The sequence below is a fragment of the Balaenoptera borealis genome (assembly GCF_965194805.1).
Source record: "Balaenoptera borealis genome assembly, chromosome: 9".
In the NCBI taxonomy this organism is placed as follows: Eukaryota; Metazoa; Chordata; class Mammalia; order Artiodactyla; family Balaenopteridae; genus Balaenoptera; species Balaenoptera borealis.
Genome location: NC_138873.1, coordinates 15,414,344 through 15,431,046, shown reverse-complemented (window position 1 = coordinate 15,431,046; position 16,703 = coordinate 15,414,344). Strand labels below are relative to the sequence as shown.

The following is a 16,703-nucleotide window of genomic DNA, read 5'->3' as shown; positions in this document are numbered from 1 at the left end:
TATAGATTGGGTTATAATATATAGCCACTATAAGTCATGATTTCGAGTACTATCCCTTCCCAATTTCATGAAAACAGATACAGCAAGTGAAGAAGAGACCTATATATATAATATGGTCACAGTCTTGTAAAACAAGTTAAAATAAAATTAAGAGATCAAAATGAACAGTTATGACTTGGCTATAGTATTGTGGGTGATTTTATTTTTTACTTTATGCTTTTCTCTATATACATTATAAATAAATAGTATATATATTTGAAAAACACACTCAGCTCCAGCATCGGATCCTCTGGTGTTTTCTCTGATGCTCCTCCATAAACAGTTAAGCATTTCATTTTCATCACCTCAGAAAACAACCCTGTACCTATCAGCTCTAACCTCCAATCCCTCTATTTCCCCTGCCCCCAGCCATAAGCAAACCCTAGTATTTTATGTCTCTATAAATTTGCCTATTCTGGACATTTCATATAAACAGGATCATATAATATGTGGTGTCCACAGTCTTTTTAAACATCACTATGGTTGGCACTCATCAGATGGACTGACAAATTGTCACTACTCTGGTGGAGTTACTGTTGGAAACTCCTGAGGGTAGAGACTGGATAAGTTAAAAAAAAAAAAAAAAACAACTTTTTTTTTTTTGAGCAGTTTTAGGTTCACAGCAAATTTAAGAGGAAGGTATGGAGATTTCCCATAAACTCCCTGTGGACTGGGTGATTTTCATCTTCATGGCCAGTGGCCTGTGTTCAGCAGTGTCCAATGAGTGCCCATTGAATGAGTGGTCCCCAATTTATAATGAGACAAGCCTCTAAGGGTTTTATGACTTGCCCAAGATTATCAGGACAGTAGGTGAACGGGCCATTCAAGTCTCCTTTCTGATGTTTATATGCTTGTGTAACCAAGCAGGACACTATGGGGCATTCCCAGGACAGGTCCCCCTGACCCCCCAATGTCCTCCACCTGCCTCTTGCTTGTAGAAAAATTTTAACCTCCTAAACCTTCCTCAAGTTCCAAAGAATAAACTTAATCAGAGAAGTGAGAAAGTGCAGAAACAAAGCAAAACAGTCAAGCAAGACAAAATCATAATAGTTTAGTCATTAGACAAATTCAAGGACCCTTAGTCCCTCCTCAAGGGCTATAGATAATATTCTGAACCATATCCTTTGAGCTGTTCTGTAGATACTGAACCCCCCACTAGGGATGTTCATGGGCTGATCATGCATTCAAAACCCTCTTCCTCACCCTGTCTTTAAAAACCTTTCCCTGAAAACCACTGGGGAATTTAGGTCTTCTGAGCATTAGCTGCCAATGCTCCTTGCATGGCACCTGCAGTAAACCCTGCACTTTCCTTCACCACAACCTGGTGTCAGTAGATTGGCTTTACTGCACCCTGGCGAGTGGACCCAAGTTTAGTTTGATAACACTTGTACAAGACATAACTTCTGTGATTTTGTTTCCTCTTGTGTAAAAAGGTGGTAATGAAACCGTGCACCTCAGACTGGGACTTGAACCCCTGTGCCAGGACTTGAACCCGGCCAAAACCCAGGCTGGAACTTGAACCCACACGGCCGGGACTCGAACCCAGCCAAACCCCACAGTCTTCCAACTGAGATCACACACCTGGTTTCAGGACGTAATGAAGTTCAGGTTCTTGATGTCTCATCCCACAAAGAATTCAGTGAGAGACAAAGTGATAGGTAAGAAGTGGATTTATTTAGAGAGAAACACACCCCATACACAGAGTGTGGGCCATTCCGGAAGGTGAGAAAGGCACCAGGGTATGGGGTTGTCAGTTTTTATAGGGGTGGGTAATTTCATAGGCTAATGAGTGGGAGGAGTATTCCAGCTATTTTAGGAAGGGGCGGAGACTTCCAGGAAGTGGGCCACCGCCCACTTTTTGATCCTTCTGGTCGGTCTTGTAACTGTCATGGCGCCTGTGGGTGTGTCATTCAGCTTGCTGATGTGTTACAGTGAGCCCATACTGAGGCTCAAGATCTAGTGGAAGTTGATTTGTCTGCCATCTTGGACCCATTTGGTTCTAATCAGTTTACGTCATGTCCTTGGGCTATGTCATTCTTTCAAAGGTTTTGCCCTGCCCCTTCCCTCCTGTTTCAGTAATATCTACCTCACAGGTTTGTGAAATGTTAGCTATTGCTGTACCCTCATGTGTGAGATGTGGCAATCAGCCTTACAATGAAAAATATAGACAGTAGCATGCGATTAAGACATGATCAATGAAGGCAGGCAAACCAAACTGACCTCTCTGGACCCAGTTTCCTCGAGGCTGAAAATCAGGACAAAACACATTACTGTTTTTTAGGATTAAATTCAGTGTCTCTCCAGAACCTCCTACAGGGTTTAGCTGATGGAAAGCCAGTGTTTATAATTTGTAGTTTTATTCCCACTTTACTTGGGAATTATAAACCTGATAAGATTATAAACAATGTATTTCGTTTTGAGGCAGCTAAGCTTCACAGAGGTTAAGTAACTTGCCTACGGCTACAAAGTCAGCTTTTGAACTCCAAGGCCCACACGGTGTTCACTGTTCGGCCGCCTCCAGCCTGATAAATCCAATCCCTGGTAGCTAAACCAATTGCCCTTCCAGGAAGCAAACTGCCACTCGAGGGCAGGATGTTATTGGCAGCCTAGGCGGAGGAAGAAGGTACTGTCTCAGGACAGGGCGGGAGCCCCATCCTCACGCCCCACCCTCCTCTGATATTTACCCCTAGCCAAATTTCGAGTCTGTGTTTGGAAGTGCCAGAAAGTGCCCGTCCCTGACGTCAGGCAACTCGAACAGCAGCCCCGCGCCCCACAGGCCCCCGCCTTCCCAACGTCACGGCCACTGAGCGCAGTGCCCCCTAGGGGCTCCTCTCCGCTGAGGAAGAATAGCCAGGACCTTCCTGCCACTGGCCCGTTACCGGCCGGGTCCGGTTCTCCCGCCTGGCGCCCGCCCCGCCACCCCCAGGAGGGACGTGAGCCGCTGCGTCTCTGAGCTCAGCCGCCGCATCTCCGCGTCGCGGGAAAACCCGCGGCCTCCCGCTTCCGCCGCCTCGCCGCGTTCCCGCTGCACTGCCCGCGCCTCGCCATGAGCGCGCGCCTGCCGCTCGTCCTGCGCCGGCTCGGCCGCCTGCAGCCCCCCGGCCCGCCGCGCCGCCTCCGAGAGCTTTGTCGCGCCAGCAGCGGCGGGGGCGGCGGGGAGGGCCTGCTCGGGCAGCGGCGGCTGCGGGACACCCAAGCCGGGAGCAGCCGGGGCCCGGGCAGCCGGGCGCCCCCAGCGCGGGACTCCATCGTCCGGTGAGTGTACGGCGCTAGCCGCCGCCCAGGTCCCCGGCGGCCGGGGGAGACCCAGGAGGTGGGGCGGCCGGAGCTCTCGAGTCTCGGCCAGGGCCCGGGGGCCTCCGTGGGGGCTTCGCTGAGCACGGGGTCGCGAGTGTTTGGTGCCAACTTTTAGGGGTGACGGCAGCTGGTGGGGGACGGGCACCGAGAGGGCGGGCTGGGCGCGCCGGAGGACGGAGACGCTCGGGGCCGGCCCAGGTCGGAGGGGCGGGGGGTCGGGAGGGCGTGGGCATCCGCGGCGGGTGCTGAGCAGCTCAGACCGCGCGCCTCGCTCCACGTGCACCTCCCGCCGCCTGCTCTGATGCAGCCGCTCCGGGCGCGGCCTGGGCAGGAAAGGGGCGGTGCGGCGAGGGCTGGAGCCCCGAGGGGGAGGGGCGCCCGCTCCCGCCCGCCTGCTGGTCGGATCCGGGGTGGGGGCCAGGGCGCTGCGGGCTTGCGGGGCTGCGGCGGCTGCACCCCGAGCCCAGCGATCGGCGCCTGTCTGCTCAGGGGCTCCGCCTCCGGGAGGCTGGCTGCGGGCGGCGTACAGTGACTGCGGTGAGGTCTGCGCTCCCAAAACGCCGCAGCCTTATGCGCGTGGGAGGGCTGCGGCCCGGCCCACCCAGTGACGCGCGGAGGGCGGCCGGAGAAGTCGGGGCCGGCTCGTTCCCAGCGTCGCTGCACCGTGGGTACGGAATGCCCAGCGCAGCCTTATTTCCAAAGTTCTCTCCCGAGCCAGAGGCGAACTCTGCCTGGGAGCCCCGGGCCGGCCTTCCGCTGTCCCCACCGGAGACGTTCGCGGGTCCCCCTCCACCCCCGTACCCACCCGCCTTGATCCTCACACACACCCTAGCCGCTTCTCCTAGCCCTTCGGTGGGAGCGAGGGGAAGTAGAGCCTTGTCTACCTCTTTCTGGAGAAGTGTGTTAGCTGGGGACCCAGAGGGTGTAGAGTGAAGCGCTCAGGACATGCCTGGGGGTCGCGGGAAAGCCCTTTCTTCCCTTCCGTAACTAGAATTCCTAGTTCCAGGATGCCATGTTACGGAGCGAGCTCTTCACGTCCATCCACTGGCCTCATCCTCTTATGTTTTCCTTCTAGCCTTCATTCTGAAATGAATTTACCTTTTTACTCCCTCTGTTTCCAAGGCGCTTCATGATGTGGCCCATGACTCCAAGGACTCTTTAGTTTACCTTGTCTTCTCTCCGGACGTCGCGGTTAGGTCTCTTCTGGTCATTAGATTTTTTTTTTTTAATTAATTTATTTTTATGGCTGTGTTGGGTCTTCGTTTCTGTGCAAGGGCTTTCTCTAGTTGTGGCAAGCGGGGGCCACTCTTCATCGCGGTGCGCGGGCCTCTCACCATCGCGGCCTCTCTTGTTGCGGAGCACAGGCTCCAGACGCACAGGCTCAGTAGTTGTGGCTCACGGGCCCAGTCGCTCCGCGGCACGTGGGATCTTCCCAGACCAGGGCTCGAACCCGTGTCCCCTGCATTGGCAGGCAGATTCTCAACCACTGCGCCACCAGGGAACCCCCCGGTCATTAGATTTTAAGCAGTGTACAGCTGAGCTCATCTTAAGGGGTTACCAAACCGAACTGGGGTACCCTCGCCAGATGTGCAGCAAACCCAGTCTACTGACACCGGGTTGTGACGTAGGCAAGTACAGTGTTTGTTGCAGGGTACCAAGCAGGGAAGTAGGGGACAAGCCTCAGATCCACTCCAACTTGGTCTTTGAGATAGAGGTTTTGGGGTTTTTTTGTTTGTTTGTTTGCCGAGCCACGGGGCATGTGGGATCTTCCCCGACCAGGGATCGAACCAGTGCCCTCTGCGTTGGGGGCGGGGAGTCAACCGCTGGACCACAAGGGAAGTCCGACATTTCTTTTGGCAGTCGGGATGTCTCTGGTTTATGCTTCTCTAGCCGGGTGGTCCTTGGCCAGAGGTCTGTTAGCTCATCTTGCCCTGGAGAAACAGCTTGAGTTTGTAGTTAATGAAGATATCTATGATAGCATTTTAGTATATTAACGATGTTACGAACAACAGCAATTTTAGTCATCTGACTCCGGTTGGTTGATTATTGCTCATTTAGCACAGGATTAAGGGGACAAGAAAAGGAATAAAGTTTTGGATAGAGAGATTAATCATAAACTGGATAAGAAGTTTTAGGGGGATTTGGTTTCAGGGTAAGGGTCCAAAGACAGTATAGGATGCAGAAATCACCTTCCAACTAGAAGTTGAGGAGGCAACTTTTCTCACCCAGGGCAGAAAAACCTCTGATGAGAAACATCTTTGCTACCTCTTAGACTTCTTGAGCCTGGTAACTCCTTGCTTGCTTTGCTTGGCACTGTAAGAATAATGGAAGAATAAGGAGTAACCCCAAAGAATGAAATGTTACACATGTAACAAGTTGTGGGAGAATTAGCCAACTTTATGAGCTGAGTTGGTGACAGGTGTCAGCTTCTACAGTCGTGTGCCCTTCATTTTATTGAGGGGTAGGTGCTACAAGTGTTTCTGGGAAAATTGCTTTTGGAAGGAGTGTTTTTAGTGTTCAAGTGTAGCTTTGAGGCCCAGAAGAACGCTGTACAATTATAAGAACAAAGGTAGAGCCCTTGTAGTACACCTGCTCTACAGATGAGGAAGCGGGTTCCTTAGTGGCTCAATGAATTGCCCGCGCTAGTCAACCAGAGGCCTGAGCACTGGTCCTCGGCTGTTTCCACTGAGTGCTTCGGGGCCACCCAGACTCCTTGTTGAAAGCACACATTCCCAGGCCCCATGCAGACTTAGGGAGTTCAACTTTCTGGGCTGAGTCACAAAGCCTTTCTCTTTACCAAGCTTTCCAGGTGACCCTTATACACATTGCCAAGAACCACGTGGGACCCGCACTCCAGTGCCTTCCCACACTAGCCAGAAATGAGGACCCAGTATGGCCCAAATTCGCAGCCAAGAAAGGCAGAGAATCTGCATACAGCATGTGGTCCTCAGCCGCATGTTGTTGGACAGAAGATTCTTGCTCATTTATAAGGTGATTTGTGAACTTTCACATATAGTCTGGTTTATCAACACAACAATACAGTTGTTTCACTGGAAATCAAGTTGCTTTATCCCAAGTGTTTAAAAACAAACCAAAACCTTCCTGGGTTGTACACAGCTGCATGCCCATTTACTCTCTCTTCTAGCCCAGCTGACTGTGGGAAGGCTCCTCCTGGTTGAGTTTTGAAGCCTTTAAACGTTTTCTGAGCACCCTTCTCTCCTCATCCACCTACAAGAGCAGTGCCTGCCAGCTACATTCGTCAAATTCTTCTCTAAAACTGGGAGGAGTTTTGCCCCTGGCCATTTTGCCTTTTCCCTTTGCTCATGGCCATTTATTGCTGATGGGATCTGGCTGGAAGTTCCCCTTGCATTTTTTGAAAGCTGTTGTGCATGCAAGACCCTGATGGAGACAAGAGATGATACTTAAAGGTGGTCTTAAGCACTGAAGCATGGGTACTGCCTTGGCTAAGCCTTTTGTCTCTTATTATGAGAGGAAAAAGAGCCAACTTTCTTTTTTAAATTTTTTATTTAATATTTTTTAATTAAAAATTTTTATTGAAATATAGTCGATTTACAATGTTGTGTTCCAGGTATACAGCAAAGTGATTCAGTTATACATAAATGTCTATATGTATATAGATATATGTATAGATATATCTTTTTCAGGTTCTTTTCCATTATAGGCTGTTACAGGATACTGAATATAGTTCCCTGTGCTATATAGTAGGTCCTTGTTGTTTGTCTATTTTATATATAGTAATGTATATCTGTTAATCCCAGACTCCTAATTTATCCCTTCCCCCTCTTCCCCTTTGGTAACCATAAGATTGTTTTCTATGTCTGTGGGTCTGTTTCTGTTTTGTAAATAAGTTCATTTGTAAGAGCCAACTTTTTTTTTTTTTTAATACATTTATTTATTTATTTATTTATTTATTTATTTATTTATGGCTGTGTTGGGTCTTCGTTGCTGCGCGTGGGCTTTCTCTAGTTGCAGCGAGCGGGGGCTACTCTTTGTTGCAGTGTGTGGGCTTCTCATTGCGGTGGCTTCTCTTGTTGCAGAGCACGGGCTCTAGGCACGCGGGCTCAGTAGTTGTGGCACACGGGCTTAGTTGCTCTGCGGCATGTGGGATCTTCCTGGGCCAGGGCTCGAACCCGTGTTTCCTGCATTGGCAGGTAGATTCTCAACCACTGTGCCACCAGTGAAGTCCATTATCTCTCTTTTAGAGAAAATATATTTATATGGCACATTTCATCTAATGAGCCATATTAAGGAGAAAAAAATTAAAAAAAGAAAATTACTGCTAACATCTAGTTTGTTTACCTCTGCTTATTTTGAAAATTAGAGATTGTCATGTTCTATGCTGGATTTTTTTTTTTTTAATAAATTTATTTTATTTATTTTTGGCTGCATTGGGTCTTCATTGCTGCACACGGGCTTTCTATAGTTGCAGTGAGCGGGGTCTACTCTTCGTTGCGGTGCGCGGGCTTCCCATTGCAGTGTCTTCTCGTTGCGAAGCACAGGCTCTAGGCATGTGGGCTTCAGTAGTTGTGGCGCACAGGCTCAGTAGTTGTGGCGCACGGGCTTGGTTGTTCCGCGGCATGTGGGATCTTCCCGCAGCAGGGCTTGAACCCGTGTCCCCTGCAGTGGCAGGCGGATTCTTAACCACTGCGCCAATAGGGAAGCCCTACGCCAGGTATTTCATGATTGTTCTCCTCCCCCTACCTCCACCTTTTCCACACTTGGAGGAGCCCGTCCTTGTGCTGTCTAATTAGTTTCATTTAGAGTAGCAGACCTTCTAAGAACATGTGTTGTATCCATCCTTTCTAGTCATTAACCTAGACCTGACTATGTTGTTTTTCTTTCTCAATGCAGAGAAGTCATTCAGAATTCGAAAGAAGTTCTGAGTTTACTGCAAGGAAAAAACCCTGCCTTTAAGCCGGTTCTTGCTATTATTCAGGTAAGCTGAGAATGTGGTTCTGTCCTGCTATTTTAGGATGTCTTTTAATTTAGAAGACAGTTGTACACAGGTCACCAGCTGCACTTCTTGTCACAGAAGTCCCACTCGGGCTTAGGGGAGGGAGGAGAAAGCTCAGGTGGAAATGTTGTCGTTTCCCCCTTTATCTGCTCATTTTGCTGCTTCAGGGTTACAGGTTAGGTACCACTCTGTTTGAGTCTGTCTCCTTTTGGTGCGGATAGCTTCCAGAGGTCAGGAGGTAGGCGCTCACGTAAGTTGCATTACACAGGATATATTGTGGTCCATTATAAATGCTGATCAGATGTGATTTGAGTGGGATGGGAAAAAACATTCCCCTTTGTTTCTGTGGAAGGCAGATGCTTGCCGAGACATGGTATTTGGTGATCTTACTACTCAGTCTTTTAAAGCCTACGATGAGTCTGAGGGGCCAAAAGCCATGGCATGGCAGAAGGACTTGGAGTTCCATGTCTATGTTCTGGCCACGGCCCCTTCATTGCCAGCTGCAGTTGGCACTGTTTGCCACCCTTATTGGCACACCCAGATGATGCAGGTGCAGGGAAGTGGTGCGCTGAGCCAAGCCTGTAAGGTCACACAGCCCAGCAGTTGAACTGCCTCTGTTGTTTTTGGTGCATGCTTAATGTATCAGAATAGCAGCCTCTAGTTTCATCAGTGCTGTAATTTCAAGACTGGAGAGCTATGCTCAAGTCACTTTGGGGTCTGCATTCTTTGGGGTCTGTTTCCGCACCCCCTACAAAGATAAGCAAGTGAGACGAGTAGGAAGAAAAGCAAAACAAGAGCCTGGCCTCCTGGAATTCTGCTCATTGGTAGCTTTTCACCCAAGGGCAAGTCATAAACACCCGTCTTAGGCGTCCTCACTTAGAAAGGAATGCTGCCTATGTGGCTGTATATGCCCTATGAGGAGTATTATTTTCAAAAGTGATATATCTTCAAGCCTGAGAAACTGACATGTTAATAAGTACCAGCCCTTAGTCCCCTTTTATGAGCAGTAAGATTCTTTTTCTGCATTTCCCTTGTCATCTTTGTAGTCAGGTAATGTATAATCACAAAATTAGTCTTTGTATTTTGTTTTGTACCTTTTCAAGATATTTTTATGTTGTTACATTCTCCTTCTTGCTCTCCTTCCCCAAGGCAGGTGATGATAACTTGATGCAGGAAATAAACCAGAACTTGGCTGAGGAGGTAGGATTGTTGGTTTTTTGAATGATTTTAAAAATTCATTTTAATTTTAGGATGATAGATTCATTTTCTCTCAGTGACAAAATCGCCCTATGTTCTCTTTGCAGGCTGGTCTGAACATCACTCACATCTGCCTTCCTGCAGATAGCGGTGAAGATGAGGTAATACGGCAGCACACTTAACCCTTATTTTGTGTTCCTCTTCAGTCCTAATAGACCTCTTAACGTCTCTTAGTTGTGGTTGGAACTGAGCCAGCCTTTTCTTAGGGCTGAACTTTTAGAGGGAAGAGTTCACTTTTTCCACTAGTGTAGATGCTGCTTGATCTATCTGCCCCATACCATGTTTCTTTTTTTTTTAATTGAAGTATAGTTGATTTATAACGTTGTATTTGTTTCTGGTGTATAGCAAAGTGACTCAGTTATACATATATATTTATATATTCTTTTCCATTATGGTTTATTACCATATTGAATATAGTTCCCTGTGCTATACAGGATGACCTCTTTGTTTATCACCTTACCATGTGTTACTGTTGACAATGTGACCTATGATGTGGGGACTTCGGTTGTGTTTCTTCAGCTGTAGCAACAGCGTCGTCTAGTGGAAATTATCAGTGTCTGGAGGACTAGTTCTGGTTTGCAGTGTCCTGACAGGTTGTTTGACCTTGCTTGGACCATTCTTTGGTTTCTCTGGGTCTCAGTTGCCCTGTCGATAAAATAAAGGAGAAGATCTTTTTCAGGCTAACCTTGTGTGAATCCCTCAGTGGTTTTGGGGCAGCTGATGAAAAACCACCATAGGGTTCTTTCGCTGCTATTGTATGTGCTTTAGTTGTTTCCACCAGCAGGGAAGACCAGTCCTCATAAGTGTCATCTCAAGCCTGGGAGAAGCAGTCACCTCTATAAGTAGGGCCTGGGAAACTGGACCATGGGCCATCCTGGTGTCTCCTCCTTCTGTGGCTAGGTTTTCTTCAGACTGGCTATGGCAGTGATGAAAACCTTAAGTAATCTGGAATAACACAGAAGTTTTTTGTATGTGAATATAAAGTTTAGAAGTAGGCAGTCCCTGGCTGGTGTGGTGGCATCACTGAGTCGTTAGGGACTCAGGCTCCTTGGATCTTGCTGCGCTGTGGTCTTTGTTGTGCTGCCTCATCCAAGATGGCAGATTCAGCACTACAGATCACATCCACATTCCAGCCAGTGTCAAAGAGAAAATAAATCCAGACTCAGTGAGGAGAGACATAATCTGAAAGGATTATTGCAAGGTGGGGAAAGGGACTGCCCACTCTGTCTGTAAGCTCGACACACCTTTGAGAGGTAAGCAAAAGGCTTCTCTTCTATAGGGAGGAAAGAACCCAGTGTGAGAAAAGTGGGATGAAAGGGTGGCTTGATGGGATAGCAGATTAGAGAATGTTTTACCCTGAGGCCAGCCTGTTCTCCCGGGGAGGTGGGGTGGTGGTAGAGCTGTTGACCAATCAGACCGAGGGTAGGTCAAAGTTTAGGAACCTGGGGGGAAGGAAAGAAGCTTACCCGAAGTTTGATGAACAGGCATTTTGTGCTGATGGATCAGTGGAGACAAGCAGTTCAAGTAAATCATTTATGAACAAAGAGTAGAACTTTGTGGGGTCTGTAGACTAGGGAGCATTGGATGGTCTTGTCAGAATCATATGGGGAAGGTGGTTCTTTGCAGTACACGAAGGATGGGGGCATTTCTTAACCATCCCTGTTTTCCAGGATCACAGGGCTTAGTTCAGCAAGTTCTTATCACCAGCAAGAAAAAGGAGGGGCTAAGACCAAAGTCAGGGTCCCAGTCTTTCTTCTGAAAGTCACAATTCTGCTTCCATTCCACTGGCCTGAGCCTAATTGCTTGGCCTTTTTTGCAAGGGAGGCGAGAAATGTGGTCTTTATACCAAGTGGCCTTAGATCATTTCTTAGCACAGCTAAAAATTAAGAGTTCATTACTAAGAAAGAATAGAAATTGGATATTGGGCAAACAGTTTCTACCACACTTGCCATTGTAGGATATTACAAATATTGACACGTGTCCTACCAGTACTAACAAAGTGCAGAGAAATTTGTTTTCCCTTTGCAGAAGGACACTCATTTTCTGCAGTAGCATTTGCATGTTCTTAGATTGTTTTGCCACTGGTATTGATAGCCCTTGACTTTTTTTTCCCCCTTGGCTTATTTAATTTTTTTCATTCAAATGTTTTTTTTTTTTCAGTTTGTCACAATATTTTCTTTTACATTCTTATTGGAGTATAGTTGCTTTACAGTACTGTGTTAGTTTATACTGTACAGCAAAGTGAATCAGCTATATGTATACATATATCCCCTCTTTTTTGGATTTCCTTCTCCTTTAGGTTCCCCTTGGCTTATTTTTTTGACAAGGAGTCACTTATTCACTCTTTTTCTTTGAAATAAATGGGAATTTATATGATGGTGTTATTATGTTGGAAAAGAGTAAGGATCTTAATTTATTAAGATTTTGTCGTTGTTACCTCTAACTACCAAATCCTAGTTAGAGGTAACAATAGTACCCTCACTTCATTCTGGCTGGGCTGTGTGTATAGATGCCACCCCCTCTGACCACCCCCTACCCATCATCACTCCATATCAATTTCAGAGATTATACTATTATTATTGTTGTTATATTTTTTTGTAATTTTATTTTATTTATTTATTTATTTTTTTGGCTGCATTGGGTCTTTGTTGCTGTGCACGGGCTTTCTCTCTAGTTGCAGCGAGCGGGGGCTACGCTTTGTTGCGGTGCACGGGCTTCTCATTGCTATGGCTTCTCTTGTTGTGGAGCACGGGCCCTAGGCAAGTGGGCTTCAGTAGTTGCAGCACGCGAGCTCAGTAGTTGTGTCTCACAGGCTCTAGAGCGCGGGCTCAGTAGTTGTGGCACACGGGCTTAGTTGCTCCGAGGCATGTGGGACCTTCCCGGACCAGGGATTGAACCCGTGTCCCCTGCATTGGCAGGTGGATGCTTAACCACTATGCCACCAGGGAAGTCCCTGTTGTTGTTGTTATTGGTCTTGTCTTCTGTACTAGAATATAAGCTCCATGAGGGCAGATATTTTTTTACAACTGTATTTCCTTTACTCAGAACTGGTACAAGGTAGATATTCAAAACATTCAACATTTGTTGAATGAATGACAGAATGATGAATATTAAATGAAACAGAATTTTCTTTCTGAGTTTTCTGAATATATCAAATAGCTTTTTCTTCTCTTACCAGCTAGAAATACCATCATGATTTTTGCTAGATAGTAAAACAGAAATGGTAAACCAACACTTCTCATAGTGAGATCCACATCTACGAGCTAGAATCTCTCTTAATTATGAACAAGTAACATTGCTCAGTGAAATCCTGGCATAAAATAAAGGTAAACAGAGAGGCCAGAGCATTGCTTATTTAAAGACATACCTGGCCATTCAATAACGGTTATATTAGCTTCCCAAACTGCTTTGGTCTTTTTCATAAAGAGCAAATTATTTTAGTGTTTCCTGTAAAATGGAGCTATCTGTGCTTAGAGGTTTTCTGTCATAAGCCTTTGGAAATGCTTTCTACATGCCATTCTGGTCCAGAGAACAGGAGGGCCTGAGTGTCATGATTAGTAAGCTTTGGTTAAGCACAGTGTGCTTGAAACACAGGCTTCTCTGGGCCAGGTTGGAATGCTCGAGGTTCCTGAGTCCTGGCCTCCCTGAAAGTTGGCATTACATTGGACTCAAATCTGATTGTGGACAGGGAATTGTCTTTTGCTGATCTCAACTTTATTCACTGTTGAGCTTTGGTTTTGTTTTGTTCTGTTCTGGCAGAGAATAGAGCGGTAAGAAAGACTTGAAGTCACTAAAAAATTCAGCCAAGCTTTTTTTTTTTTAATTAATTAATTAATTAGTTTATTTATTTATTTATGGCTGTGTTGGGTCTTTGTTTCTGTGTGAGGGCTTTCTCTAGTTGTGGCAAGCAGGGGCCACTCTTGATCGTGGTGCGCGGGCCTCTCACTATCGCGGCCTCTCTTGTTGCGGAGCACAGGCTCCAGACGCGCAGGCTCAGCAATTATGGCTCACGGGCCCAGCCGCTCTGCGGCATGTGGGATCTTCCCAGACCAGGGCTCGAACCCGTGTCCCCTGCATTGGCAGGCAGACTCTCAACCACTGCGCCACCAGGGAAGCCCCAGCCAAGCTTTTATAAAAGTGGTTAGAAGGAACGTAGACTTCTTCATTCCACTTTACACCAGGTCTTCAACAAGGAGAAAAAAGAAACTAAAACAGATGCATTTTTATGAATCTATTTTTTACATAAAGCATCTTTTCTTGGGTCTTATTTTTGCAAAACTGACTTTAGTTTTCACTTCAGATTATAGATGAGATCCTGAAGATTAATGAAGACACCAGAGTACATGGCCTTGCCCTTCAGATCTCCGAGACCTCATTTAGCGACAAAATCCTCAATGCCTTGAAACCAGAAAAAGATGTGGATGGGTGAGAACATATAAAAGAAAACAATCGACTCATTGCTAAACTAGTTTTTCTACTGTGAATTTTTTAAAATTCTGCTCTTTCAACTATGTCAGTAATTGAGCCATGAATGAAATCATTTTAAATATTTCAGGAGTTGGAGGGCTTGTAAAATTATGCTTAAGAAAGTACGTATTTGAGAAAATACACTTGCCCTTTTGTAGTGCTTGGGTGCCATTTTGGCCAAGTCATACTCATTTGAGAAGTTCCTGTCTGACCTACAGAGTCCTTAGCCAGCTCTCCTCTTCTGATAGCTTTTCCTTTTCCTTGATAAACCAGAGAAAAAACCCAGGGACCTGCTTCACCACAGTAGCACATTCTGCCTTAGTCCCAGGCCAGCAGAGAAAAACAAAGCAAGCACTTACATTCATAACGTGAGGTTTTATTTGAAAGTTGAGGGGAAAACTATGAATATCAGGTGCTCTGATATTGGTCTTGACTCATGTCATGACGTAAGTTTCATGGGACAAGGAACACTGACCATCCCTATGGGAGTTCATGATGTTTCCTGGAAGTTAAAAGCCTCATCTTCCTACATGGAAATGAGAAATTTTTGTATCGTGACCAAAAAGAACATGATATATTTAGCATTCCAGGGTCGTAAGCAAATTTATAACGTTAGTCTTGTAGGGACTGGATTGAGTGACCACCACCTCACTGACATTCCCAGGTTCCCCCATTATCCTAGCCTCCTGTTGTGACTTAGGGCAGACTCAAACGTGGGTAGAAAATTGTCATGAAAATCTCCGATCCTATAGCAGACAAACCATAAAGGGGGAAGAGGCTCTAGTCAATTAGAAAACATCCAGAATCCCCGGGTATCAGGGTGTAGTTTCCAGTCTTTCATAAAAAGAGAGAATTATGCAAAACTTTTCCAAGTATCTCCATTTTGTTACTAACCTGTATTGAGACCATCAATTTAAGCTCACTAGTTAGGGACTATTTTGTCCTGGGTTTGACCGAGGAGGAACACAGAAGGCATTGAAAGGATATGGTCCCTCATTTTTTTCCTTGATCTCCTTAAGGAGATAAGTACCGATGTCAAGTGGGGATCAGTCTTGCTAGGTCACCCCTGATTTCTAGGATTGGTTCTGGACTTTGATGTTGATGGAGATGTAGATTTCCTCAGGATGAAGTGGCTGCAGGACCTTGGCATTGCGCACGTCCGGGGCCACCACTGCATGTAGTCCATTGAACGGAGCTCTGCAGCGCTGTGCAGTGAAGCCCCACGTGGCCTCCAGCTGCGGTCCTGCTGTCCAGGCAGAGCCAGCACGCCCAGTGTCATCCTGAGTCATAGGGACCACATCGGCGTTGCCTGAGGGGCTGCTCTAGAAGCTAATGACCTCTATTCCTGCCCGCTCTTTCATTTCTATTTAATAATTTAATATATCCTACCTATCTGTCGATGAAAATTCAATTAACTATCAAGTTAAGAAGGAAAAAAGGGAACTTAATTCAAGCCAAACCGAGGATTATAACCCAGGAAACAGATTCTCAGGAAGCTCTGAGAACTGTTCCACCTGTTAGAAGTCGAAGGCACAGTCATATACATTTCTGAGAGAAAGGATTGCACATCAAAATGACGTACTGATGTTTTACATAAAGTTCATCAAGGATATATAGTCCAGGTAAGCATGTACAAAGTGAGCAGCAAGTCACCATGACCCCCTACAGAGCTGGGAAAGAACAATGTTCTTTTAAGAAGTTACATCGCTAGTGTCAGAAGAAAAAAATAAGCAGGCATTCTCATCTTTGAGGAGCTCTGGTTAATGTTTAACCCAGATACACACTGCACATGAGGGAGGGAAGAGGCCCAAACAAACACACAGAGAGAATTTTATATGTAATTTTTTCTTGTCCTGCCTTAAAAGATAAATGTTATTTCATCATATCAAATATTGACTTGGATGTTATTTGGGATTAATACATGTGAATTACAGATGAGTGAGTTTTGGCCAAGCTTGACTTACTTGTTCTCTTATTTTTGGATTCAGAGTAACGGATGTAAACCTGGGGAAGTTGGTACGTGGGGATGCCCATGAGTGTTTTGTTTCACCTGTGGCCAGAGCTGTAATTGAACTTCTTGAAAAGTCAGGTATGATGCTCCTTCAGAAATGTTGCTATTTTCTATTTTTTGTTATTTATGTGAATTTTTAGTAAGGATTTGTTTCTGGAAGATACTTATTGAAACACAGAAGCGATATTCAGTGTCAGCTTTATTTTTCTCATCTTTTAGGAGATATGAATGACTGGCAAATTTTTCTAATAGGATTAACTGTATTATAATTTTAAAGAGAAATTTGTAAAGATGAATGATTAACCTGTGTTTTCTCAGTTTCTCTTATGAAACCCTCAAAATAACCACAATGAAAAATGTTTCAAGTTTCAACTTCTCAAATCTGTCAATATGTAAACCTAGATAAGTTTTATATTTAAAACTTAAATGAAGAAGCTGTCAGATATAGTTTAGGGTATAGAAACCTAGATTAGGATCTATCAGTGAGCAGTATCTCTTTCAATAATCAGTATTTAATTTTTTCTGTACACCAGCTTGAGTGAAAAGGAGACAATGCCCCTCCCCTACACCCAAACATGAAATGATTGAACAGAAATTCCAAAATATATACCAAAGTTCTATTAGAAGATTAACTTTCAAGATATACCTTTAGGACAT

The 16,703-nt window shown here is 45.6% G+C and overlaps 1 protein-coding gene across 9 annotated transcripts in view; it reads left to right on the top strand.

The window, feature by feature from the left end:
• The first annotated feature begins 236 nt into the window (after positions 1 to 236).
• Positions 237 to 16,703, top strand: part of MTHFD1L (methylenetetrahydrofolate dehydrogenase (NADP+ dependent) 1 like) — a 204,545-nt gene continuing 188,078 nt past the window's right edge. For all 9 annotated transcript variants that reach the window (XR_014248492.1, XR_014248493.1, XR_014248494.1 and 6 more), the window contains exons 1-6: positions 237 to 3,294; positions 8,209 to 8,293; positions 9,461 to 9,511; positions 9,616 to 9,669; positions 13,869 to 13,993; positions 16,024 to 16,124. Coding sequence is in view for 6 of the 9 variants with exons in the window: in XM_082405462.1 (XP_082261588.1) it covers positions 3,086 to 3,294; positions 8,209 to 8,293; positions 9,461 to 9,511; positions 9,616 to 9,669; positions 13,869 to 13,993; positions 16,024 to 16,124 (625 nt within the window). In the remaining 3 variants the exon portion in view is untranslated. The remainder of the gene's footprint in view (positions 3,295 to 8,208; positions 8,294 to 9,460; positions 9,512 to 9,615; positions 9,670 to 13,868; positions 13,994 to 16,023; positions 16,125 to 16,703) is intronic.